General features: G+C 40.4%; 1 protein-coding gene across 8 annotated transcripts in view; it reads right to left on the bottom strand.

The window, feature by feature from the left end:
• ARHGEF6 (Rac/Cdc42 guanine nucleotide exchange factor 6) overlaps window positions 1-26,916 on the bottom strand; it is a 135,363-nt gene that overhangs the window by 91,619 nt on the left and 16,828 nt on the right. For all 8 annotated transcript variants that reach the window (XR_016227917.1, XR_016227918.1, XM_017349864.4 and 5 more), the window contains 3 exons: window positions 10,136-10,220; window positions 7,775-7,899; window positions 6,251-6,452 (listed from right to left, as the gene is read on the bottom strand). Coding sequence is in view for 6 of the 8 variants with exons in the window: in XM_017349864.4 (XP_017205353.1) it covers window positions 6,251-6,452; window positions 7,775-7,899; window positions 10,136-10,220 (412 nt within the window). In the remaining 2 variants the exon portion in view is untranslated. The remainder of the gene's footprint in view (window positions 1-6,250; window positions 6,453-7,774; window positions 7,900-10,135; window positions 10,221-26,916) is intronic.

Below are 26,916 nucleotides of genomic sequence, written 5' to 3' on the forward strand. Positions count from 1 at the left end.
CAGCGTGTTGCGGCCTGCGTGCTGCGGCGATCAGAAGCCAGGAGCCAGGTGCTTCTCCTGGTCTCCCATGGGGTGCAGGGCCCAAGCACTTGGGCCATCCTCCACTGCACTCCCGGGCCACAGCAGAGAGCTGGCCTGGAAGAGGGGCAACTGGGACAGAATCCGGCACCCCAATCGGGACTAGAACCCAGGGTGCCGGCGCCGCAGGTGGAGGATTAGCCTAGTGAGCCGCGGTGCTGGCTTTGACACTCTTATTTATGACATCAGTGATCTCCCAAGGCGCTTGTCATGAGTTGCCAAGGCTATGGAAGCCTTTTGAGTCTACAAACTCCGTCAGTATTTTGAGAACGCCATAAGCAAAGTGGAAGTCCTCACCTTCCTGCAGAGAAAAGGACATCCTTCTTTGATGGCCCCTTCTTTCCACTGGGATCTCACAGAGATCCTTCGTGTAGATCATTTTTTCCACAGGGTTAACACTGATTTTTAAGAGGACTGAAAATTGTACCTGACTCAAATAAAGCAGTAAAGAAATTTTGTGTATTCTCTATGGTTTATATAATGACTAAATTATTGCTATATACAATTTGCATGAAATAAGATCTTTGAAAACATATACTTTTGCTCAAAATAGTGATTTTTCTCATACAATAAGAAATTGGATATAGGCATACAGAACAGGTAATAATGGCATCATGATATCACCAATGTCCAAATTCATTCCATCAGCTTTGATGGGTGATTTCAATAATTTCAATCATCATGGTCACAAAACATACTCGAGGTGCCAGTGCTGTGGCGTAGCAGGTAAGGCTGTCCCCTGCAATGTCAGCATCCTATATGGGCCCCGGTTTGAGTCCTGGCTGCTTCGCTTCCAATCCAGCTCTCTGCTATGGCCTGGGAAAAGCAGTAGAAGATGGCCCAAGTTCTTGGGCCCCTGCACCCTCGTGGGAGCCCCAGAGAAAGCTCCTGGCTCCTGACTTTGGATCGGTGCAGCTCTGGCCATTGTGGCCAACTGGGAAGTGAACCAACAGATGGAAGACCTCTCTCTCTCTCTGCCTTTCCTTCTCTCTCTCTGTAACTCTGACTTTTAAATAAATAAATAAATCTTAAAAAAAAAAAAAAAACTGCTCGAATTTCAGCCTGAAGATTATATTCAAAGGAGTTGGGGGGGAGGAGGTGAGAGAGATTCTCAAACATTGTATTTGTTAACTTTCTATAGTATTACATGGGTCACTCCTTATGCTTATATCCTATGATCCTATGTAATCAGCCTCCTCTCAAAGAGTGGGAAGAACTGTCCCCAGGGTTTAGGCCATAATCATTTCTAGACAAGAACTACAATGGAATTCAAAATTTTAAATGCAGCTTCCCACGGGCAAATTCACAAGGGCACAAAGTGCTCCCTAGTCAATGACAAGCTGAATGGAGAAAGGCTATGCATAGCACTCTCAAGGCACAACAATCTGCAGGGTGAGGAGTATACCTTGGCTTGTTTGTTTTGTTTTTAGGACATAACAAAAGGATCTATAGGGAGTGGTCACTACCCTAGTGGTTAAGCTGACTGTCCCTCACACTGGAATACCTGGGTTTGTTTCCCAACTCCAACTCCTGATTTCAGCTTCCTACTAAGTTACACCCTGGTATGGCAGGAAGGGGCAGGTAGTAGTTATGGCTTAAGATATTTGGCTCCTGTCATCCATGTGGGAGATATAGATTGAGGTTCTGGTTCCTGGCTTCAGTCCCAGCCAGCCTCAGCCATTGCAGGCATTTGGGAAGTGAACCAATAGATGAGAGCCCCCCCAAGTTGCAATTTTTTTTCAAAGAATGGTCCCCAGATGCATGTGTGAATTTGTCAGAGTTACTGTCTATTCCAGTGACTACAATGTTACACATTTGACCCAATAGTAAGTAGATTGAGATCACTGAAGTTTTTCAATTCCATTCCTGATTCAACTTCATAAATGGCCCAAGAGGCTGTGTCAGTGGGGTTTAAAACTACATGAAAGGCTTCATTTCCATGAAATAAGCATTTTATCTACGAGTCTTTTTTTCAAATTCTTTCAAGACAAATTTTATTTTGTTAAGTTTACACATCAGTATGGAGTTCATTGAAAGACATTTAATAAAAAAAAAAACTGACAACTATTTTCTAGCCCAAACATAAAACAATACAGCATTGAATTTATAATGTCCCTCGGCAGCATCCTAGATAGGTTTGGGCTTACTCATTATTTTGTGGAGGTAGCAAGAATGAGGATGGGAAAGAATTCAAGTCAACAAAGATTTCTTCCACATCAACTTTCTCAACAGGATTTTTTTCACCATGTGTCCCCCAAGTTCCCTCTTCCCAGTCCTACCTTCATGGTTTTCATTTTCTCTGCCAATCACTGTAACTTAGTTTGCGCCTCCCCCCCACCCACCCCCCCTGCTTCTGAGAGTATCTACAGCCTACCAGTCTTTCAGTGTTCAGCTCCCCAGGATGCCTCCCTCAATCTCTTCAGTCACAATGCACTCTGCCTCTGAACAGTGATGATTTGCTATAGATTTTACACTTCATTGCCCAGCACCTTGCACTGTCAGCTGTCTGTTTCATATCCAGCTCTTCTCTCTGCTTGCTCCATATCCATAATGCCAACTACTTGCTGGAAATCTTCATAACATTGACTCAGTGAACCTCCATTCAATAAGTCCTAAACAACTCATATCTTTAGTACCAGTTGCCCCTTCCAACACAAAAACACAAACCTCCTCCTGCTGCTCATGTTCCTTCCCTTCCTTCTTCTATTTTGTCTTGTAATGAAATTCAGTACATATGTCTAAATCACCCTGTTAGGCACTATATAGACAGAAAGATACACAAAGGTGAGTCCATCTCTCATGAGCTCCCTGTCACTCTCCATAGCACTCTGTATTTAGCTCTATTCCAATGGTGTCGTCCCTCATATGCTGTGAACACCTTGAGGACGGAGTCAAGTCTTATACTTCTCTGCTTCAGCACTGCCCAGGATACAGACTGATATCCTAATCACAGGAAATAAATAATTGCTGGATGGCTATGTGGGTAACCCTGCCTGCCCTTAGGGAGCTCATCATCAAAGTGGACCCTTAAAACTTAAAGTTATCCTCCCCTGTTCCTTTATACTCATAACTAATCATCAAATGTCCTCGATTCTATTTCAAGAGTATCTCCTGCATCCAGCTGCTTCTCTTCCTCCTCACTATCACCAGAGTAGTCCACATCACCATTCTAGATCTCAGCAGGCACCTCTACCAGTTTCCAAATGTCATTGTTGGTTATGCCACCATGTCCCTGCAATCCAGCCCTCACACTACCACTAGAAAGATCACCCTGAACTACATGCTATACCCTGCTAAAAACTTTACATCGATATCCACTTTATGGAGCACCAGTTCAAGGCCCCAACCCTTCTCTTTATGCACATGATCCTCAACTTAAATCGCCCTACCACCTACTCCATGCTTACCTACTTCCATGTTTTAACATATTAAGTCCTTCTAACCTTCTTCCACAAGTCACAAGCTTCTTCTATCCTTCAAAACTCAATTTAAGTGCTTCCTCCCCACCTTAGATTATGCTAATCGAATCATTTATTTACTGCACCAACTGCATCTTTCTTAGTGTGTCCTATCCTATTGCAGTTAATTGTACCCACACCTATCTTGACTGGAAGGTCCTAAGGGGAAAAGTCTATGAGGTATCCCTCATCCAAGTGCCTAAGAGGTACTCAACTAACAAGTTGAACAGAGTTTAATTACCTCTCCCACAATATGCATTGATCTTACAAATATTTACTGAGCACAAACAAAACAGAAAATCTACCTTTGTAGTGTTTACATGTTAAGGGTAACACACAGACAGTAAATTACTTAAGCATATAGTGTGTTCAATGGAGAGGAATGATAAATTAAAAATAAAGCAGGAAAGAGGGATAGAGGCAGTGGGAAAAGGGTTCAATTTTCTCTTGGGTAAACAGGAAGGGCCCTACCATTACATGGACAAGGGAGCAAACCTGAAGGAAGTGACAGAACGAGCAATGCTGATATGTGGGGAGAGACAAACAGCAATTGAGGAAGGAGCCTATTTGGTATGGGCAGCCAAGAGGTCAGTGTGGCTGAAGAGAAATTAGAGGCAGAAGTGAGAAAAGAGGCCAGCTTCTGGAGGGCCTTGCATGCTATTGTGATGACCTTGGCCTTTATTTTTAACAACTCAAGTTATATTTTGAAAGAACTACTTTGGCTACCATATTTAATTAGATGATAACAGTGACCAGAACAAGAGCAGAGATAGCAATTAGGAAGTTACTGCAAAAAACTGCATGACAGATTTTGTCCCACATACTTTTAGTCCCAGGCCTTCCAAGACTAGCAGGGCTTCCTGGCTCCAGCAGCATAGTCCCATCTTTGACAGTTGGGCAGGATGCTTCTAGGGCTTACCTAGGTGCTCAAACAGAGCCAAAGATTTCCATATGAATCTTAAACTGAGTCCTAAATCAAAGAGACTATATGAGGGCACTTCAAAAATTCATGGAAATTGGAATTAAAAGGTAGGTTTATTTTGGTGTAAAAATGTCCTTGAAATCTCCACATAGAAGTCTTCAGAACATTCATGAAAATGTGTATTATAAAAAAATTACACAGGATTTCAACTTTCTGCACCAAAACTTCTTATTTTTAATTCCATTTTTCCACAAATACTCTAAATTTCTGTGGTAGGAGAAATGTGAAAGGAAGATCTCAAAGACTAGGATAAACATCCTAAGATAGTCTATAAGGGAGTGGTCAGATTGTACTACAAGGCATCGCAATACAAGACATTTCAACAAGAGATGTCAAAGTAATGGCATAGTGTACACTTCCTACATCCCCTCAACAGTTCTTGGGATTTTCCCAGAAAAGAAAGCAGGAGCCGTTACTTTTAGTTTTGCAGATGAAGACACTGAGTCAGGGAACAACATTAGAGTGGATCTCAGCAATTGCTTAGGGATCCTGACAATTATATTATATCAATTGAAATATTTAGTAAGGGAGAAATCCGCTATGAAAATCATCAAAACCAAGGAAATTCCAAGGCATTGATTGTGAAAATACTGAAGGGCTCAGCAGAAACTTTTAGATGCCCAGTAATTAAAAATGCTAAGAAGTCTACACATACACGCATAACCACAGATACATTAATAAATGCATTCCGTGAAAGAAAATGTCCTCCTTAACCCAACACAGAACACATACAAAAAAATGCTAACTGAATTGTATCTGCAATAGTTCAGCAAACAGTTCCCAACAATGGTTATCTAGGGGAAGGGACAAAAGGAAGAGGAACTTTTATTATCTACACTATAAACTTCCATAGCATTTTGCTTTATTTACAGAAAGCCTATAATTATTTTAATTAGTATCAGTTTTGAGGTATTCAAAAAGCAATGAAGACAACTACCAAACAAAGCACTAAGAAGCTAACCGCTCAAAAGAGCCTGTGGGAATATTTTTGAAAACTGAAGACATGTAAGAATATGAATAACTGAACACTATTTAATCTATACTGTGACATATTTTTATGTATGAGGGCTTCAGGTTTTTTTTTTTAAATATAAGCAGAAACTACCTTCTTGAATAAAGGGCAAATGAGCTACTCCCACCCAAAAAAACCCTCTAAGAAAGACTACTGAAAAAATAATTCATTCTCTGGATGTTATTAAGAGAAAGGGCAAGCAGCTAGTGGTACACAGAGAGTTAAAGACAATCTTGTTCAGAATCCAAGTGGCCAGACAGCTTCCTGCTGCCCTGTGATTGGTATCTCTAACACACATCTCTGAGGCATCTAGCCTTAGGTCTGCTTAAAGGGCTTGGGTCTAAAAAGGGAAGTCCACACACGGCAAGTCTTATTATTGTATTCTGCAATGGTGATTCTCAGAGTAGCAGGAAGGACTATATGCCGTATTACATGGGCTAGCATTCACAGACTTAAAGGGACATACTGAAGGTGGAGCAGTTGTTTGAGCCTTGAATTCCCTTGCTTTTTTAGCTTTTCACTGCTTTGATGTGCTCTAAATACAACTTTGTCTCAAAATATCTAGTCACAGATTCCCCCATTTCTATTCTTATTTCTGGCATACACACATACAAATAAAAAATAGTTTCTCTTAACCAATTAACATTACTAGATTGTCAGTAAGAATACCAAGACACTGCAAAATTCACATTTCAAAAAGGCTTTAAAAGTGTCACTTACCACTGGATTTAATTTCTCGGACATAATTACTAGGGAACCAGCCTGTTCTTCCATTTAATGTGCCTTCCCACCAGCCTCCCTCTTCAACTCGAGTGACGTAAATGATGTCCCCTTTACAGACTGACAGTTCATCTTCATTTGTCTGCTTAAAGTTGAATCTCGCCTTTACTATCAACTGCTGACTTCCATTCTCCGTCATCTCCTGAAAAAAAAAAAAGCGACAACAGATTAACACTCATGTAAATGATACAGGGATAGCAATAAGGATTTAGGCAAATAAAGTGGGGTAACCAAAGATATAACCCAAGGCACATCTAGATACTGAATTTCTAACTGTATTATATTATCAATGGGCCTCAGAGGGGATTAATAACCCCTAGAAACTATATGCCAACTTTCACATTTGGGATAATATGCACTTTGGAAAGAGTGATAGCTTTCATTTCCTTCTGCCCCCACCAATCATCTGAAACTGCTTCCTTAACTGAATCAGTAACAAAGCAGAGTGATGGACTATCCACCCTGTATCCAAACAGAAGCCACATAATTATATGACCAAGATTAAGTACTGACCTACTCTCATAAAATCTGCCACCTATCTCCCAATTACTAATAATATCTTAAATTGGCTAAGACTATCATATGCAAACATCAAATATCCCATAGATACCCATGTGAAGAGTTCTTAACTTATCATGTATGGATTGGGCTTAACTGTTGCAGGTTCATGGGCTCCTCTGAGAATCTGATAAGCACAATGGACCTTTGCCCACCTGGGATTTTGTATACAATTTTAAAGACTCCAAGTGTTCTGGAGCTATGCATAGTGCTCATTAGCATCTCAAAGAGTCTGTGATTTAAAAAATGTAGAGAATGATTTTTTTAAATACTTTTGAATTAACAGGCCATCACATCTTACAGTAAGAGGTGACTTGACAGGGAATAAAGTTTTCACTGCAAGTGCAGAATAACGATATTTCCTCTTAATAAGAGCATCAAGTTAAGACCAAATGCAAAGACAACTGGGAGATCCCAAGATAGAAGTTCATCATAGGCTGATATTAAAAATTGGGTCTTGTTCGATAGGAATGCAAAGAGGAAAATGAAGATGACAGTCACAATGAGAGTAGAAATGCATATTTATTGATTGTCTATTATGTCAGACACTCTGGAGTTTTCCTAATAAATTGAGAGGTAGGGAAAGAAACAGCAAACTGTCATTAGGAAGTAGTCATTAATGACTTAACACTTGCATAGTGTTCACAGTAAAGTGACTTGTCCAGTTCTAGAGAGAAACAGGGCTGAACCCTGTTTTTTAACCCTGATTTTCTGACTCTGAGCTCCACAAGCCTTTGATTTGTTCCATAAGGCCATCCTGACTGGGTGTTCTGTTTATAATTAGTTTTCTCAGTGATGCCCCAAACAAATAGGATGGCAGTATCACACATATGGAGATGCAACCAGGATCTCTAGTTAATCTTATGGATTTTCAAACAGGGTGGGAGAATTGCAGACTATACTTACCGCTGCCTTTGACTGCCTTTGCAGTCCTGGAGCTGTGCTAGTAACTGCTCCCTGTGGGTTTGTCTGAGAACTATTAGCAGCACTAAGAGAAGAGGAACGTCCACATGGTCTTTCTGATAGCTGATCTGTGAAAAGAGGAAAAGGCATGGTAAAGGAATCACTCATGTCACAAAAACATCTACAACATAACATTATCTTTCACGGGACAATTATCAAAGACATCCTGGCTATCATTCTGTTCGTAGTCTAAATATGCCAAGTGAATTTCACTTCCCCCCTCCCTTTTTGGTGGCCAACTTCTTTTTCTTAACCTTACTGGCCATTGCTCTCCAGTAGAATGAAAAACAGCGACAGAACCACATTTTCTCTTAACCCATCTCCCTACCACTCTTCCCTCCTGAACCAGTTGCAACAGTCTGCCGTTATTGGAGGCAGAACTATATTGGGTACCAAACAGCTGTTTGCGGCTTCTTATTACTTTGAGATATTTCAAATTTCTCTCTTTGTTTTTCGGCCCAGAACTGAGTTGCTCTGTTCTTAACTCACATGGAACAATATGTGTGGCATATATAATGTAAAATCTCCCTGGTATGGGAGGCAGTTGGGTGGGGTGGAGAACGAGAATGAGAAACTGTGTGCCTGGGACAGAAGCAATTCTGATACTTTTTTTTTAATGAAACTTGGGAGTTTTCTCTTCCTTGAAACCTTGTGAAATGTGATCAGGCCTGAGCTGAGCTGGATGTTTTCAGTATGCTGAGAGTGTACTAAAGAGAGGATCTGGCTTCTTGACAAATTCAAATGAGAGTTCTTTTCCCCTCCATTTATTTTTAAAAGATATAAACTGCAAAAGCCTAAAGCCCAAACATTCCCTAGGCGACAAGCTCAGTACCCAAGTAATTTCCTTGATATTGTGGGTTTTAACTTTCACTCCCTTGTATTTTTATAAATATATGTGGCAAGGGAAGAGACTGTAAAACTTGCTAGGAGAGTTTGGCAAAGGAACATATAATTTGTGTGGCATAATGTTAGAATTACACGATCCTCCCTGCCCAGAACTGGATAGTTGGCATGTGTGTTAAATATAGTTACTTGAATTAGCTGTACTTTCTGCTATACGCCTTACGACAGCTCAAAAGCATTTTTTTTTTTCAAATAGCAAAAGAACAACTTTGGAGAAGTATTTTTACATGTATTGCTATTATGTACAGCTCTTTTGACTAAAACTATAATTACTTGATAGCTTCCTAGATGCTCTGTCCTATTTGGCATTTGGTTATATAGTCTGTTCTTGTTCTCTAATTGTTTCATGTGGGTAAATTGAGTCTCCCTAAATAGACAGTCATTTTCTCAAGGGCAGGGACCATCTATTCCAGTTCCTTTGTAGCACCTGGCAGTGCTGGGCACACAGCCTGTTGACACTGCAATGGTATGAACAGCAAGACCTGTGTTTGGGCATAAGGCCTCTGTAGACAGTCAGATGTGGGTTTGAATCCCAGATCAACCACTTACTTTCTAGTTGGACTACTGTGGGCCTGACTCTCCTTAACTGAAATATGAACTGAAAAAGAATATCTACTCATAAGGTTGCTTCGAAAGTTTAATGAGACCACACACGATTCCTAGGGCAGCCTAAACCAAAAGAAAGGGCTCCAGGCTTTTGAACTCTGATTGTTACCACCCAGCTGTAGGTAAGCTACTACATAAGGAGTCCTCCAAAAGTTCATGGAAAATGCATGTTATGAAAAGACCATTTCAATTTTTTGCACCAAATAACTTGATATTTTCATTCCATTTTGCATGAACTTTTTGAAGTCACCTTAATATCACAGGAGTGAAGTTACACTCTAAGTGGATCATCTTTTTCTTCACATTTAGTATAATTTATATTTAATGGGTACAGTGTGGCAAGTATAAAACATTTAAACAAACAAAAAAAACTGAGGTTTTATTTCCAGGGCCTGATTACTGAGGGGTTCCTTTGCATGAGCAAAGACTTATGGAAAACTATGAGAAAAATATCTCTAGTGGGGAAAGGGAAGTGACAATTGTATTTTTTAAACTTTTTGAAAAGGGGAACTGGTCTTTTCCTTTTTATTTTATGTCTTGTTATGCTCAAGGGCTTTGAATGAAATCTTTTTTTGTTCCAATCATTAAATTAAAGGTATCATAATTTCATCTGTAGCCACTATGTATAAATTCTAAGCTATGAAAAAAAATAAAATATTTGACAATTGGTGGGGTTTATGGGGTGGAGGGTTGCATCAGTTGAACAATCCTGGCTGTAGTTGGTTCCTAGAGTAATCAGAAACACATGGATCCAAAAATGTCACCCAGGGCTCATAAATCACAAGCCTTGCTTACCTTCTGTTGCCTTGTTGACAGCTAAGAGAGTACTCAGAACCTTGGAGAAATTGACCCCTGAATAAAGGTCATCAGGATCAAATACCTATGGGAAAGGAAAATTGAAAATGTAAGACACCGTAAGTATTCAAGAGAACAAACAAAACTATCAAAAGGCCACTTCATTTAGCTCTCAGGAGAAAAAAAAGTAAAAGCCAAGACACAAACCTCTGTATACCTTTGGGAGAAACAAAAGCAGCAGCTGAGCTGTCTAATGACATGTGGCAGGCCATCAGTGAGTCAGCGAAGCAGTAATGGGAAATGAGAGCCAAGCTGAGAAGGTTGCACCCACCAGGAAATGCACAGTGCATACTCAGACTCACTCTTCTGATCTGAACATACCAATACATCCAGCCCTGTTACAGGAAACTCATATGCAAGCGTTACAGCTAATGCCCCTCACCCATAAAATGTCCGCAATAGTCCACAAGTAAGGAGCTGGAGCCTTTTTGACATGATTTCATCTTTAGTTTATTCACCTGTATTCATCAGAGGCACTATCAGAAGTGCCTTGCTTTCCACTCCCCTTCCTCCCTGTTGATGCCCACTGGATCCCAACAACTGGGGATCCCAACTCCATATTGCCCAAACTTTCTGCTCAGGTCTACCTTTTGCTCCCAGCCTCAGTTCCAGGTTTTTGTTGCTTAACCTTGCCCCTCTCTGTTCATCTTTGCTTGCCTGAGCCTAAGGGTTCATCATGGCCTTGGGTTATTTTTTTACATACGATCTCTGGCCTTCCTTATACTACTCAATTCTCAGCAACAAAATGTTATGTAAAGGGGCCAGCGCTGTGGCATACCAGGTAAAGCCGCTGCCTGCAGTGCCGGCATCCCATTTGGGGCGCCGGTTCTAGTCTTGGCTGCTCCACTTCTGATTCAGCTCTCTGCAATGGCCTGGGAAAGCAGTAGAAAATGGCCCAAGTCCTTGGGCCCCTGCACCCGCGTGGGAGACCCAGAAGAAGCTCCTGGTTCCTGGTTTCGGATCAGCATAATTCTGGCCATTGTGGCTAATTAGGGAGTGAACCATCGGATGGAAGACCTCTCTCTCTCTCTCTCTCTCTCTCTGCCTCTCCTTCTCTCTCTGTGCAACTCCAACTTTCAAATAAATAAATAAATAAATCTTTTTTAAAAAGTCTTAAAAAGATGTTATGTAAAGGGGCAGGCATTTGGCACAATAGTTAGCTGCCACTTGAGATGTCCGTGTCCCATATCAGAGTGCCTGAGTTCAAATCCCAATTCTGCTTCTGATCCAGCTTCCTGCTAAATTGCAGCTTGGGAAGCAGCAGGTGATGGTTCAAGTAGCTGAGTTCCTGCCACTCATGTGGGAGACCCAGATGGAGTTCCTGGCTCCTGGCTTCAGCCTGTCCCAACTTCAGCTATTGTAGGCACTTGGGAGTGAAAGATTCTCTCTCTCTCTCTCTCTCTCTCTCTCTCCTTCTCTCTCTTATACACACTCGCCCTCTGTCTCTTTGACTTTCAAATAAATTAAAATAAATAAAAATTTTAAAAACTTAAATGTTAAGTAAGTACAACATTTCACTTTCCGTCTCAACTACCATTCTGGTATGCTACTGACCCCAGTGAAGATACCGATCAGTAGCTGTTGCCGTTTTAGTACAATTTAATTGTTAATTTCTTTTTTAGTTTTTTTTCTATTTGAAAGGCTGAGTTACAAAGAGAGGGAAAGAAAGAGAGAGAGATATTCCATCCACTGGTTCATTCACCAAGTGGCTGCAACACCGGAGCTGGACCGCTCAAAAGCCAGTAGCTAGGAGCTTCTTCTGGGACTCCTACACATAGGCACAGGGACCCAAAGGACTTGGGCCATCCTCTGCTGATTTCCTAAGCACATCAGCAGGGAGCTGGATTGGAAGTGGAGCAGCCAGAAATCGAATGGGCGCCTACATGGAATGCCAGCACTGCAGGAAATGGCTTTACCAGCTACGCCACAGCGCTGGTCCCAATTGTTAATCTTAAAGTGTATTCAATGTATTAAAATATAATGAAATTTCTTCTCATTTAAAATACGCATATTTGAAAGTAGAAGTACACCCAGGCCTAGGCACAAGCTATTAATTTGCCAGTCAAAAATTTAGTATAGTGGGGGCTGGTGCTGTGGCATAATGGGTAAATCCACTGCCTGCAGTGCTGACATCCCATATGGGCCCAGTTAGAGTCCTGGCTGTTCCACTTCTGATCCAGCTTTCTGCTATGGCCTGGGAAAGCAATGGAATATGGCCCCAGTCCTTAGTCCCCTGCACCTGCATGGGAGGCCCGGAAGAAGCTCCTGACTCCTGGCTTCAGATCGGCCCAGCCTTGGCTGTTGGGGCCACCTGGGGAATGAACTAGTGCATGGAAGACCTTTCTCTCTCTCTCTCTGCCTCTGCTCTCCGTGGCTCTGCCTTTCAAATAAATAAATAAATCTAAAAATGTAGTATAGTAATTCAAAAAATTAATGGAAAAAATAAAAAACTATGACTTTATTTGGTGAAAAAGAAATCTTTGGTTCAAAAAATTTGGGGTGGGGAGGTGGGCTGCCTGTGACTGCAGCATCCCATATTAGAGTGCCAGCTCACACTCTGGCTGCTCCACTTCTGATCCAGGTACTTGCTACTGTGCCTGGGAAATCACAAGAAGACAGCCCAATTTCTTGGGCCCCTGTCACCCAGGTGAGAGACCTAGATGTAGTTTCAGGCTCCTGGCTTTGACCTGGCCCAGCCCCAGCCATTGTGGCCATTTGGGGAGTGAAAAAACAGATGGAAGATCTGTCTCTCTGTGTCTCTCCCTTTCTGTCACTCTGTATTTTGAGTAAATAAATCTTTTAAAAAGTTTCATAATGCATGGAAAATATGTGCTATGAAAGAAACTGCATAGATTTCAAAATGATTTTTGCACCCAAATAAATTCATACTTTTAGTTGCATTTTTTCGTAAATCTTTGAAGTACCCTCATACATAATTATGGATAACCAGATGCCCACTTTCTGGATGGAAATGGCCCTTCTAAAAATATTTCATTCCAGGGTATCTAGAAGGCTCTTGAAGAGAACAGATTGCATCCTTTGTTTTCCCAAATGTGGTGTTGGGCATAAAATATACCTTTTCATATGAGACCTCATTTGTAATAGGCCTAAGATTTTCAAGGATGTGTCTTCCCATTAGATAGAGCCATTTGTTCCATTTTTAACATGCATGTTTTCTGGCAGCCACATCAAGACAACTTTTTACTTTCTTTTCCAACATATTTTTGAAGATCTAAAATCTGTTTCTAGAATGAAAAGATGTAATGCATATTTTTCAAATTTGGGGGTCAATATAGTTACACCCCACCATTTAATCAATGAATGTTTGCAGTGAAAACTAAAGGTGACTGAAAACCCCAATGGCATAAAAAAAGACACACTAATGTACTTTTAGTAAAAAGATAATGTGATTGATGCCCACTATCATCCAAATATATTTCCGAATGCCACAGCATAACATTCAAGGATTTCCAGGAATTAATTGACAGGAGTTCTGTTTTAGTTTGCCAAAGCCTGGGTGAACAAGATGCAAGAGACTCTACAGAGAATATTCAGGATCCCAGGGGATTCTAGACTTACTGAATCCTCCTTAGAACTAAGCAAGTAGGGGGAAATGTTAATGATACCTATACCAAAACAAAAAATTCACTTGTTTTTAGCCCATGCTTCCTAATGGAAGTTTGAATATGAGTGTGCATAATGGACATCCGTATTGGGTAGATGTGGTAGAGATGAATGGAATCTGAAATTATAAGCAGATGTAAATAATAGCAAAAATAAGGCATGGCAACAAAAACTATGATTAAAAAAGAAAAACTCCCCTTTTGCTTTAGTTGTTCCTTATCCAAGTTAATGGACTAACCATACATGGCAACACTGGTACTATTCACTTATACTAGTACTTGACTGAATTTGAAAACAAACCGATGAGAAAATGAAATGTGCATCAGCAAGAGTCATTCCATCTGCTTGAGGGAAGTTGCCTGCACTGTACACACTTCCCTTTTCAGAAAACCTCAACACAGCCAAGTTTATTCAAGGACACCATTGTTCTTGCTACAAGCTTATTCCTTAGCACTAAAAATCACATAATAAAAAAGTTGGAAGAGGACCATAGTGACTAGTAACAAAGGTAATTTGGAAGGATTATGATTTCAGGGCAGTTAGAAGATCAGCTGTAACTGAAAGCACTCTACACATTACCCTTTATCAAAGCCCAAATTGAACGGATATTATGGATATTGACATTTCCACTAGAAATCCTTCTTCCATGCACTTGAGATTGATCCCCTAATAGAAATATTATTTGTAGGGAGTGCAACACCTTCAGCCATTATCAGTCATTTATAACTTAGCTGGAAATGAGAAGTGTGAGATTACCTTTACAGATGATGGTGTGGAGAAAGACTAATGGCACTGGTGTCCAACTTGGAAAAACCAAGGGAGAATCCCCAAATGTGGAGAAGGTATGAAAATAAACAAGAAAAAATAGAGGCGGGTGTTCTGACATAGGAGGTTAAGCCATCGCTTGAGATGCCCACATCCCACAGATGATTGCCAAGGATTTAGTTCTGGCTATTCTGCTTCCAATCCAGCTTCCTACAAATGTCCCTGGAAGGCAGCAAAAGATGGCCCATGTGCTTGGATTCTTGCCACCCACATAAGAAACCAAGATGGAGTTACTGGCTCTTGGATTTGGCCTGGCCCAGCTCTAGGTAATTTCTTTAAAAATTTATTTATTTATTTGAAAGGCAGAGTTACAGAAAAAGAGCGAGAGAGCGACAGAGCAAGAGAGCGAGCAAGAGAGAGAAATCCTCCATCCATTGGTTCACTCCCCAAACAGCTGCAATGACCAGTCTGAGACAGGCCAAAGCCAGGAGCCAGGAGCTTCTTCCTGGTCTCCCACATGGGTTCAGGGGCCCAAGGACTCGGGCCAACCTCTGCTGCCTTCTCAGGTGCAATAGCAGGGAGCTGGATAGGAAGTAGAGCAACCAGGACTCAAATTGGAACCCATATGGGATGCCAGTGCTGTGTTGCAGACCGTGGCTTAACCTGCTGCACAACAGCACCAGCCATGAGCTCTGGCTTTTTGCAAGCATTTGAGGAGTGAACCAAGGGATGGAAAAATGTGTGTGTGTGTGTGTGTCCCCTTCCTTCACTCCCTCTCTGCTGTTCTAGTTTTCAAACAAATAATTAAAATAAATGTTAAAAACAAGAAAAAATAGATTACAGTAAGGGCAATTTGCTTAGGACTTATCCTACTCATATATACATTCAAAATGGAGAACCAATTCCTCTCTCTGTCTGCAAAGCCCCAAAACTTGTTAAAAGGTGGTACAAACTTGTACATATGTGCTTTATGTAAGGGTTTAAAATTTTGGCTTAACAATAATTGTGCATATTTCTGGGCTATAGTGTGACATTTCAATACATGTACACAAAGTGCACTCATCCATTCAGGGCAATCAGTATTTCCCCTTCCTTGACATTACACTATGATCAGAACCTTGAAGTTCCTCTCTTTTATTTGCTAAGGTCATTTTCAAAGAAAAAATTTCAACACGAAAATCAAATCATAACAGTCATTATGATATTCATCTTCCAATTATGTGCACAAGGCTCACTATCCCGTTGAGTATCTCCAGTATGTGAGTGAGTCTCTATTAGCTGAACTTTCTTTATACCTACTTTGGTCCAGAAATAAGCTAGTTAGTTCCAGTTGGATTTGTGAAGATCAGATGAACTTCAGGATTCCCCCCCTTCATTCATGGTACATTGCTTTGATGCAAAGGGGGGGTGGGGGGAGAAAGGACTACTTCTTAGACTATGGCTAGATGGTTTAAGGTACCACTCCTGCAATCAGATGAGGCCAGGGCCAAGTTTAACAACAATACCAAAAACAATTACTCCACTCTGAGCAATCAATAAGAGAGACAAGGATTAAACTTTATCTTCATTGAAGATTTTTAAAAAGTATTTACATATAGGAAGTGTATGGTTCAACTCTACATCAGTAGACGAAATGAGACAAGATATTTAATTTTAGATGTTTTTCCACATTTTTCCATTCTGGATATCCACAAAGACAGCAAAAGCTATTTTTCATCCACTAAACACAAGGTGTTAATTCTGAACTGTTGAGGATCTGCCAATATAAACTGCACAGAAGTTAATATTTTTATGGATTTACCAAGAGATCCTTTTGGAGTAGCTCTCAGTTCCAGCGTGTAAATGCTATTTTATGACATTTCTTTAGACTGACAAAAGCAAAGAAGTAAATGAGAAGAAATTCCCCCTATGCCCTGTTCCAATCCCTAACTAATTTAACAGCTATCATTTACTGATTTACTGAGCCTCTACTGTGTGCCTGAAAGCATGCTTAGATATTTATAGCTATGGTCCGAAATACATAGCTGCAGTCTGAATGTTTGTGCCCCCCTCCACTCACATGTTGAAATGCAGGTGGAGCATTTTAATTTAGGGGGTGATCATATCAATGAAGGTGGAGCCCTCATGACTGGGATTAATGCCCTCATAAAAGGGGCTCCAGAGAGCTGCCTTGCCTCTTTCACCATGAGAAGACACAGTGAGCAGACCATCACCCAGACAATGGATCTGTTAATGCCTTGGTCTTGGACTTCCCAGCCTTCAAATATATTTCTGCTATTTATAAGATATCTGGTTATTTTGTTATGGCAGCATGAATGGACTGAGATATATTTTTATTGTGCTTGATTCTCCCAGAAAACTTGCGATGTGGGTACAATTATTTCATCCATTTCACAGATGAGAAAACACAGATTCAGAGTAGTTAGTAACAGAGCAAGGAAGTGACAGAACCAATAAAAATACACAATGCTCTGAGGAGCAGTGTAGCCCTACACACACACTTAATGTTTCCATGAGACAGAAAAAAAATGAAAAAGCAATCGTGAGTTTGTGGATAGAAAAAAATTGCTGCTGTCAATACAAGCAGCATCTGTACCATCTGCAGAGAGTTTGTTACAACCTCTTAAATGACTAATTCAGCAAATGTTGCAAAGAAAATCTTCCATGTGACAAGATTGTCTCCACAGGGACCTTGCCTAATTCCTATGCTATCCTTCTCATTTCAAGGGGCATCCCTGACCCAGCAAACATTTGGCCACATGTACCAAAAGCGTGGAAATTTTGCACAGTCCCTATTGTGAGGCACTGGTAGGATTGGGATCCAGCCCAGGGCTTCAGAACCAAACTGAACCAGCTGGACTGTGTGCAATGACATTTAGTCCCAGACTTTATTAGCATGATGTTCTAGCCACCTGAGTTAACCAGTCACACTAGCCCAGTCACTTCCCTGTTAAGAGAAGAAGCCATACTCTATAATATTTCACAACTGTTACTTGTCTTCAATGTCCTGTGGCTTTAATAACACCTAATAAACTTCTACTTAAAGTTAATTTAGAATTTGGGATGACCACAATAGGCTCCATCACTTGACTAATTTTTGGTTGACAAATCAACCAAATTATTATCAATATTTTGGGGATATTCTTGCTCTTATTGCTCTTATTGAACAGAATCTTAAATTGACTTAGTCCATCTTGAACCAGATTCTCTAATTCTCACAGCTGAGCACACTGCTTCTGTTAACCCCTGAACTTTGGAGGAAATGTCATTACATAGTGCAACAGAGCAAGCAAATCTGAGCTGCTTAGTCATATTTCACTGGGAGGCACTGCTTCTGGCTCTGCGAATGCAAACTGGGATGCTTCCACACAGCTCCTATTAAAAATGATCACAAAGTCAGCAACAAATAATGCTCTTAGTTCAGAAATTGGACTCATTACCCACTGGTACTCCACTTACTCAAATTCAGTGGATGGCATCTGTACCCTGCCTGTTTTAAAATAGTAATTGTTCCTACTTGATGTAGAACAAACTTAAGAGAGCAACCTTTCTTTCTATTGCACTCTTATTTTCTCCCTTTCTCTGCATTTCGTCAATTTACAGAACAAGATCTGATTTGTGCCCATAGCTGCAACAATGTGCAGTGTATTAAAAAAGGGAGGGGGGCTAGCATGGGGGTCCAAAGACCTTGACTCCAATCCCAGCAAGTAGTTATGAGGACGTTAGGAAGGCAACACTAGTTTTTTGTGACTCTATTCCCATCTGGAAAGAGGAGCTAAGTGAGAGGCTTGTAATCCATCATCAGAATAGGGGCTCCCCAAAGGCATCATCTTGGCAGACTCCCTAAGGTCTGGAATCTGGTTGTCAACTCTTGAAGTTCTTGAGAATGAATGCTCACTAGTCAAGTTCATCAAAAGCCAAAGCATAACCCAAAATGCCAATTTCTTAATTTTGACTAAGAAAAAAAAATCACCACTAAGAGGACTGGGTACTCACACTTTATAGCCAGAACACCGTCTCTCAATAGAAAAATATACATGGTGGCCAGCGCCACAGCTCACCAGGCTAATCCTTTGCCTGTGGCGCCGGCACCCCAGGTTCTAGTCCCGGTTGGGGCGCCGGATTCTGTCCCGGTTGCCCCTCTTCCAGGCCAGCTCTCTGCTTTGGCCCGGGAGTGCAGTGGAGGATGGCCCAGGTCCTTGGGCCCTGCACCCGCATGGGAGACCAGGAGGAAGCACCTGGCTCTTGGCTTCCAATCGGCGCAGCAGCACACCAGCCATAACGCGCCAGCCGTAGCAGTCACTTGAGGGGTGAACCAACAGAAAAAGGAAGACCTTTCTCTCTGTCTCTCTCTCACTGTCTAACTCTGCCTGTCAAAAAAAAAATCTACATGGTAATCAAATAATTAGAAATGCATTGGGTAGTGACGAATGATAGCAAACAGAATCTAGGGTATTGCAACCTAAGACAATTATTACCTGTTTATAAGTTGATTTCTCAAAATGTCATCTAAAAATGACATGCCTACAAATTCTGGTTTTATATTGCTGCCACTGCATGATGATATTTGGGTTGCTATTGTGTGCAGTTTTAATTATGTTCTTTTGTCTCCATGGATTTCTATAGTCGCCTTACATAACTAAAATGGGCCCCTAGATAATTTGAATCAGGAAGTTCATAGAACCCAGAATCAGGAAGTTCAGTTCCATAGATTTCCTATGACAGGAGCCAAGAGCATAAATCCTCACTGTTCACTGTTCACTTCAAAGCACCAATTCTACTTCCTGATGGCCCCCTGAGCATCACTGTATCACACCTATGACTTCAATTCTTGCTAGTTAGCACTCTTTTGGAAGAAAAACCCACTTTCTTTATCACAGAGACTTATCTTTGGCTGAATATTAAGTGTTCAGGAAACAGAAGAATGGATGGTATTGACGTCTTATGGGGACTATCACAGGATGAAAAAGAGAGAACTAGTTTGAGAAAATCTCATCAAAAAGAGAGTGGCCATGAAGGAAAGGGAAAAATGAAATCTCTCTCATCAATGGCAGTTGCCAAGCCAAGGTCAGAAAGCCTGAAGCCTATAACCAGCTGCCTCACAGCCAGCCAGCCATTGTGGCTCACCCCTACCCCTCTGCCTGCGCTCCTATTACCATAGCCTTTGCAGGAGCCACACTGGCTGCCAGTTTTGAGGGCTGGGGGTGGATGGGTGATGCCTCAGCTGCTGGAACATGTGTGTGCCAGACCTGGGGCTGCCTTCCCCACTGCTCTCTCATTCAGAGAGGGACTTCCTAGTGTTCCAAATTGGAATGCGGAACACATTTTCCCAGTGACACAGCAGCACACCTGCACTTAATCTCTGAGAGTTCTATAGTTCAGCCACATTAAGTATTAAACAGGCTGTTGTGGACCAGCCAGAAAACATAATCACCGTGTAGAATCTTATTTTTATGGGAAATGTTTTCTGTGTCTCAACAGTGAGTTACAAATGAACTTTCAGAAAACAAGACAGTTTTATATTTGAAGAGTTCCCAGATGTGTGTTCCCAGATCAACATCCAATATCCTTTAAGCCTTTTCCTTGTCTTTTTCAAAATAAAGGATAAACAAATGCACTAAACATGCAAAGCGTCATTTTGGACAGTGCCATGCTGAGAACCCAAGTAAATGTATGAAGAGTATGAGAATATCCTCAGCAATGTCAGCAGTCAACAGCTCCTTGCCATCTGTTTAACAGGCCAGGCAGTTAGAAAGGAGCCTTACCTTGGAAAGACAGCTCTCCTGCATTCGCTGCTCTCCTAGGAACTTCCAATGATTTAGGGTTGTAGCCCTAGAGCCCAACAGAAGCAACTACTTCACTATGAATTCCATGGGTTGGAGAGATGGTGGTTAACAATTGCCACCCAAAAACTAAGGAGATATGAGGGCCATGAACAGGAGCTGCTGCAGGTGGCTCTAAACTCTTGGCAACAGCTCTCCCAGTAATTTCACCTGTTGGTTTCCATAAAGTCCTTCACCTACCTTCACTTCCCTTTCTTCTGATCATCTCCAGCCCTACAGTCTGTATTGATGCTGCACACTTAAACTATTGATGGCCTATTAGGATAATAGTCTTAATTTATTCTGTGGGATAAGATTAGTCCTGGATTTCCAATTAGAAGGGAGGCCCTTTGAAGTTCAAATTCCCGCACTATCCTGGTCCAACACTGAACATACAAGAGATATTTGATAAACATCCATTGGTTTATCTACAGGATGCACTGTCAGAGAGACTTAACTATAAATTATGTCCATAATGTAAGCCCCCCACGATGCCACTTTAACATTTTTCTCTTCTCTGTCCTCAGTGTCTAGAAGGTGTGTCTAGAAGGTGTGCCTGTCACAAGTAGGTGCTCAATATATATTTGATTAATTAAGAAAGCTTAGATGCTCCCACTAAAAGAGGATCAATCACAATTGAAGAAAAAGCGTTGCTGAAAGTATAATAAACTCAAAAAGAAATACTACTTGGGAAAGCAAAAAATCAATATCCATGCAACTTTTCAGGAAACATATTATCCAAAATGAAATACACCTACACTCATCTGGAAAATTAAGCTCCATGACCATGAAGTAGCCAAACTCCATGACTGTGAATGTTTGTGCTGTGTGCCAAGTATAGGCAACATCCACAATTGCCAGCTAGTCCTAGGTTTAAATCACATCACAAAGCACCAGAACCCAAGCACTACAGAGAGGGAAAGTAAGAAAGAACTGTGGGATTTTACTGTTTTGCTAAAATGGGCTATATTTTTCAAACTGTCTTATTGAAAATAGCATAAAGGACACGCACTACAAGCCACACTTGTTTGTTTGCATGCTCTAAAACCAGTTCCAAGTTACAGCCAGGGCACAGTGAGTCAAGGCTAAACAGAGCAAAGTAACTCAGCAAAAGGAAGAAGGGGTAACATGCAATTTGAAAGCCTAAAAATCACATGCCCAAAGTCATTCTAACACCAGTTAACCTGAGTAGGAAGGATATTGTGCCACAGTTACTATCATTTTCTTTCTTTATTTAACAATCAGTAATTCATTTGGTAAAGTCTTTTTGGCACTCCTTGCTTGTATCTACGTGTGGGTCACTTTTTCAAAAGGATGTCATTTTCAGAGACACCCATCACCTAACAGACATCAATTAATTAATCAGTTAAGTAATTAACTAATTAATTTTGCACCCTCTTAGTCCAAACAGGATTAGCGCTGAGGAAACCATGCAAATACTGAAGTGGGCATTCAGGAGTTCACGTATCAGAAACAGCACAAGAGGTGCTTTCAGTTAGCACCCATGTCTGCCAAACCATGGCAATTCCATCCAGTTAACAGCATAATGTATCCCAGATTAGAACTGCCTACAATATCAAGTCCACCCTCCTCAGACTAGCACTTGAATTTCTTCTCAATCTGGCTTCATGCTGGCAAGTCCTTCATTTCTCATCATCCTCTACTTGTATGAGCCCAAATCCTTTGCTTTTTTATGATGTCTTTCTTTGATATTTGTACTCCTTATAAATGTTTCCTCAGGGCATGTCATTGGCACCGTGGTTAAGTTGCCTGTTTTGATATTCACATCTCATATCATGGACTGCCTGAGTTTAAGATCCTATTAATACACATCCTAGGAAGCAGGAGGTGATGGCTCAGTTACCTGGGTCCTTGTCCCCATGTGGGAAAGATGGATTGGGTTCCTGGATCCCAGATTCAGCTCTGGCCAGGAGCCATAGTGGACATTTAGGGAGTGAACTAGAGGATGAGCTCTCTCCCACTCCCTTTCCTTCTCCTTTACAGATAAAATAATTTTTAAAAAAATTTGAATTTCCCTCAATCATGTAATTTCCAGTTATCATTCAGGGCCTGTCCCAAATCACTCCCTTCCAAAACACTACATCTCAGTACTCATCGGGCTTACCTATTTCTGAACTCATCTTGCATTTAGGCTCTAGATTATAGAACCACTATCCTGGACACCCAGCCATACTCTGCCATACACTGTTGAATTCTACTCCTTCACATACACAAACTTAGAGGCCACAGTATTGGACATGGCACTCTCTGTATGAATGGTGAACAGGTTGCTTGCTGCATATCAGTCTTTCCTCTCGATATAAAATTTCTTCCACCAGAAATACATGTCCTTTTGGCATGCTTCTCCCAGAAGGAAAGAGAGGAAATGGCAATTTTTCCTAGTAAAACTTGATAAATCAAGGCTCATGTATTTTCCATCACTCGGTAAGCTAAATTGTTCTGTTGGAAGAACATGCTTGAAAGAAGTGAGAGGTGGGGGTGGGGTGGGGATGGGGACAAGAAAAAAAAAAGAAATGAACAATGCTGACAAAGCATTTACCTACCAAAGGGAAGTGATGTCATTGCCTGTGATCACTTCAAAAAACGTCACAGAGAATCCTCATGTGCAAAACTCACACCTTGAAAGCCTAATGAAATTAGAGAGTTCGGGTAATATAGAAATAAGAAGTGGCCTGGGGATTGGAAAATCAGAGAAGAGCTTCCATGTGACATCATGAGACCTGATCTCTCACACTTTTAAGTTTTTTAATTTTTAAAAAACTTCAAACACATACTCTAACTTGGCATGAAGAAACTGAGTAATGCTATATTAGGGAAGACCCAGCTTTCTTTTGATCCTTCTTTTCAAAGAGTCACTTCTTTGAATAAAAGTCAATTCTTGATAATCTATATGTAGACTGTGAGATATAGTTATCAAAAAGGAAAAATTTAAAGTTTTTTTCCATTCAAAAACCTTTTCATTATCCATTCAATAAATATTTCCCAAACACCTGGTACATGCCATTCACCAAATACGTAAGTTTATTTTAATATGAGGAAAAAAGGGCACTATATAAAATCTGACAATGAAGAAGTAACCTAAAAGTACACCAACCCTTAAGTCATTATTTTCCATTCTATTATCTTAAATTAAAGGTGACTTTTTAATCTCAAATGAAGATTTTCCCCAATAAATGACTTATTCCCAAATACTAGCCAGTCTTCAGAGAATGCAAACTGAACATTAAAACAACTATTGCTTATTTACACTATCAAAATTGATATTTTCCCAAAGAATTTGTTAAACTTATTTGGTTAATAAAATATCACATTTTGTTGGTTTGCATACATTTCTCAGAAATTATTAGTAAATTTCCACATTTTGCTATAGATCCAGCCATGAAAAACAGACAAATTATACAACAAAATGTTTCTTGGTGTTCAGGCTTGCTTTGGAGACAGGATTGTTCATAAAAATGCTAGAGCTTGACATCTTAAGCATGCCTCTTAAAATAATGCCCATGTTTCCAAAGAGGGAAGCATCTTTGTTTTTGCCTAGGATGAGACAAGTCCTTACTAATGGCTTCACTTGCTGCTATTTAAACTGCATTGTGTCTCACCTTAATTTAATTCCTTCATTTCCCTAGTGCCTATTCAATCCCTCAATTGACATGTCTGAGCTCTGTAATAATTATCAAGTCCCCAAGAAAGTATAAAGCTAGAAATTTCTCTATTTGTCTAAGCAAGACTTAATTAAGAAGGTAAATCTTCTGCTGGAAGTCAAATAAAAATGATGTGTGACTATGTACTATTTTGGATGATCCATATCTCTGAATCCATACATCTCTCTGTGTGGTAGGGTCCAGTTTGCCAAGGTTTGGCAAAGCCTAGAACTAATAAGACAGATGTCTGATGTCATAGGTATTTCTTCTAGATAACAGCAAAGGTAATGTCAACATCAATGCTGAAATGCAGGTATGTAGCAGTGCCTGGATGAGTGGACATACTCATATATTCCTTCTGAAGTACTTGGTAAGCAAGAGCCCTAAGAAAGCAGCAAGTGCCTTTTGCACTTCATTTGCAATTCAAAGGCCAGACCCTGCATTTCCTTTTTGAACTAACCCCAAATGTCATCACCAATCGCTCTGCATGTATTCTGTTGTGCTGGCAACTGGCATTATGTATCAGACTGATCTTTGGGGCAGCCTCAATAATAACATATGACCAAATGAGAATGGGGCAGGAGCTGGAGATAGCTGACCAAGACTGTGTGGTTTTAATAAAGAGCTATATTGTGTTCTGTTGCCCCTAGAAGCAGTCTGGATTAGACTCAAGATTAAAACCAAACTAGAGTATGCTAGGTTTAAGAAAAGACAATTTACATGTCCAGTTAGGAAGATTTCATTAAGCAAATACTTTAAGAAAATGAATTCCTTTTTATATATAATAGGTATGTTGACTCCAATTCAGAAACAGTGCACTTCCTTTGTAGATACTACACATTTTGTGTGGGTTTTTTAAATAATAAAAGATATTAATGTTGATTCCCCCCCCTCCACTTTGCCCAATTCAACGCGTTTATGTTTCCTTAGGGCAAAGGGGAATATTTTTGTCAGTCTACCACTAAAAATAAACCATTGTGTAATTTAACTAAGACAACAACCATCTTGCTCTGTGGCAAATTTGAAAATTGCCAGCTATTTGAATTATAAAATCAATAGGTCTGTTTGAAAGGACAGAAACACTAAACTACTCCATTCAGGTAAACATGAGAAACTGAAAATATTCTTTTCTCACATTCTTTTAGTTTATGTGTAGACTAAAAGGAATGAAAAAGCTTTCCTGATTTTTCAATTCCAAGAGGAATCCGTCCAAACTGCTTCTATTATTAGAACACAAAATGGTAGCTAAAGAAGTTACTGTGGTTAACAACTGAATAATTCATAGTCTCTGGAGAATTCAGTTGCTTTGTCTTCTCCAGTTCCTCTTTACAACTGGATCCCCAAACATATTTCCAGTCCTGAGTTGTTGTAAAGGAAACCATATACAAATTGTTTTCAGCAGTTAAAAACTGGCCATGCTAAACATTGAGAATGACAGCAAGACAGTAAGCTGGAGACAGAATAAGAAGTGGTACAAACAGTTCCTAAAACACACACATTCACTACAGTTAACATTTTTTAACTACAGTTTAAAATTCTGTTACATGAATATCATTGGCCTACAATATCATCGAAATTTTAACTGTCTTCATGTAGTCTTCCAAAAATATAAACAAGTTAGACATGATATATAAATAATTTTAAGCCCATTGCAACACATTGTAAGTTCAAATTGTTTTCTATGAAGAGTAGCACTGGAAATTCCAAGTTCAGAGGACAAAAACACTTCAGTTAATGAGTGAAAACTGCTAATAAGGTTGAAAGAATTAATTTCTGCTGTCAAGTATGAGAATAGAAGCCAAGATCACTATCACTATTCATCGAAAATGCCCAGAATCCTTCAACTTTATGTTGCCTTCTGAAGAGGTGTGCTAAGTATTAGAAAATATGTGGGGATATCACCTTTGACATTATTTTCAAAAACATTTTTCCAGGGGCTGGCATTGTGGTGCAGCAGTTAGAGCCGCTGCCTGCAATGCCAGCATTGCCGGATCAAGGTAGGGAAAGGAACAAATTGTAACCACTGGACCACACAGTTTTGTGTTGAGTTGCCTGATAGTTTGTTATGTTTGGGAGGTCTGCTTTTTACACATGGGCCTGGGTTCTAGTCGCGGCTGCTTCACTTCCAATCCCGCTCCCTGCTCACGGCCTGGGAAAGCAGTAGAGGATGGCCCAAGTGCTTCAGCCCCTGCCACCCACAAGAGAGACCCAGAAGTTCCTGGCTCCTGGCTTTGGCCTGGTCCAGCCCTGACTGTTGCATCCATCTGGGGAGTGAACCAGAAAACAAAATCAATCTCTCTCTCCTCTCTCTCTCTCTCTCTCTATCTCTATCTCTCTCTGTAACTCTTAACTTCCAATAAATAAATAAATCTTTAAAATAATCGTTTTTCCAAAAATATGTGGTCTTTGCCACATAGAATCCAAAACTAAAAGACAAGATAGCTGGATTTGTTTTTCTATTTCCAGTTTCAGCCTTGTCTAAATTTGCAACAGAATTAGTGTCAAACTTCAGGACCCTTGCAGAGTCCACAACTTACCCTTCTCTGTATCCATTTCTTTAAATGTGAAGATTTCAAGAGGAAGTCTTTCTCAAAAACAATGACTCACTTGAACAGTTAGCTTAACATAACTCAACTAAGTGAACCTTCTTTTTGATTCTTTTTTGACTCTGCAGTGTTGTCAATGAACATCATCAGTCTCCTGGCATATCTTAAAATTCCAATTAGGAACTAGCTTTTATTGAGAGTTTACTTGGTGCCAGGTGCTGTACTAAGTGCTTTACTTGCATTCTGTCATTTAACTTTAGAAGGTAGCATATAGCATACAGCCAGTAAGTGGTATTACCTAC

This window comes from Oryctolagus cuniculus, chromosome X (genome assembly GCF_051225735.1).
Source record: "Oryctolagus cuniculus isolate XC-2025 breed Fujian yellow rabbit chromosome X, ASM5122573v1, whole genome shotgun sequence".
NCBI classification, from domain to species: domain Eukaryota; kingdom Metazoa; phylum Chordata; class Mammalia; order Lagomorpha; family Leporidae; genus Oryctolagus; species Oryctolagus cuniculus.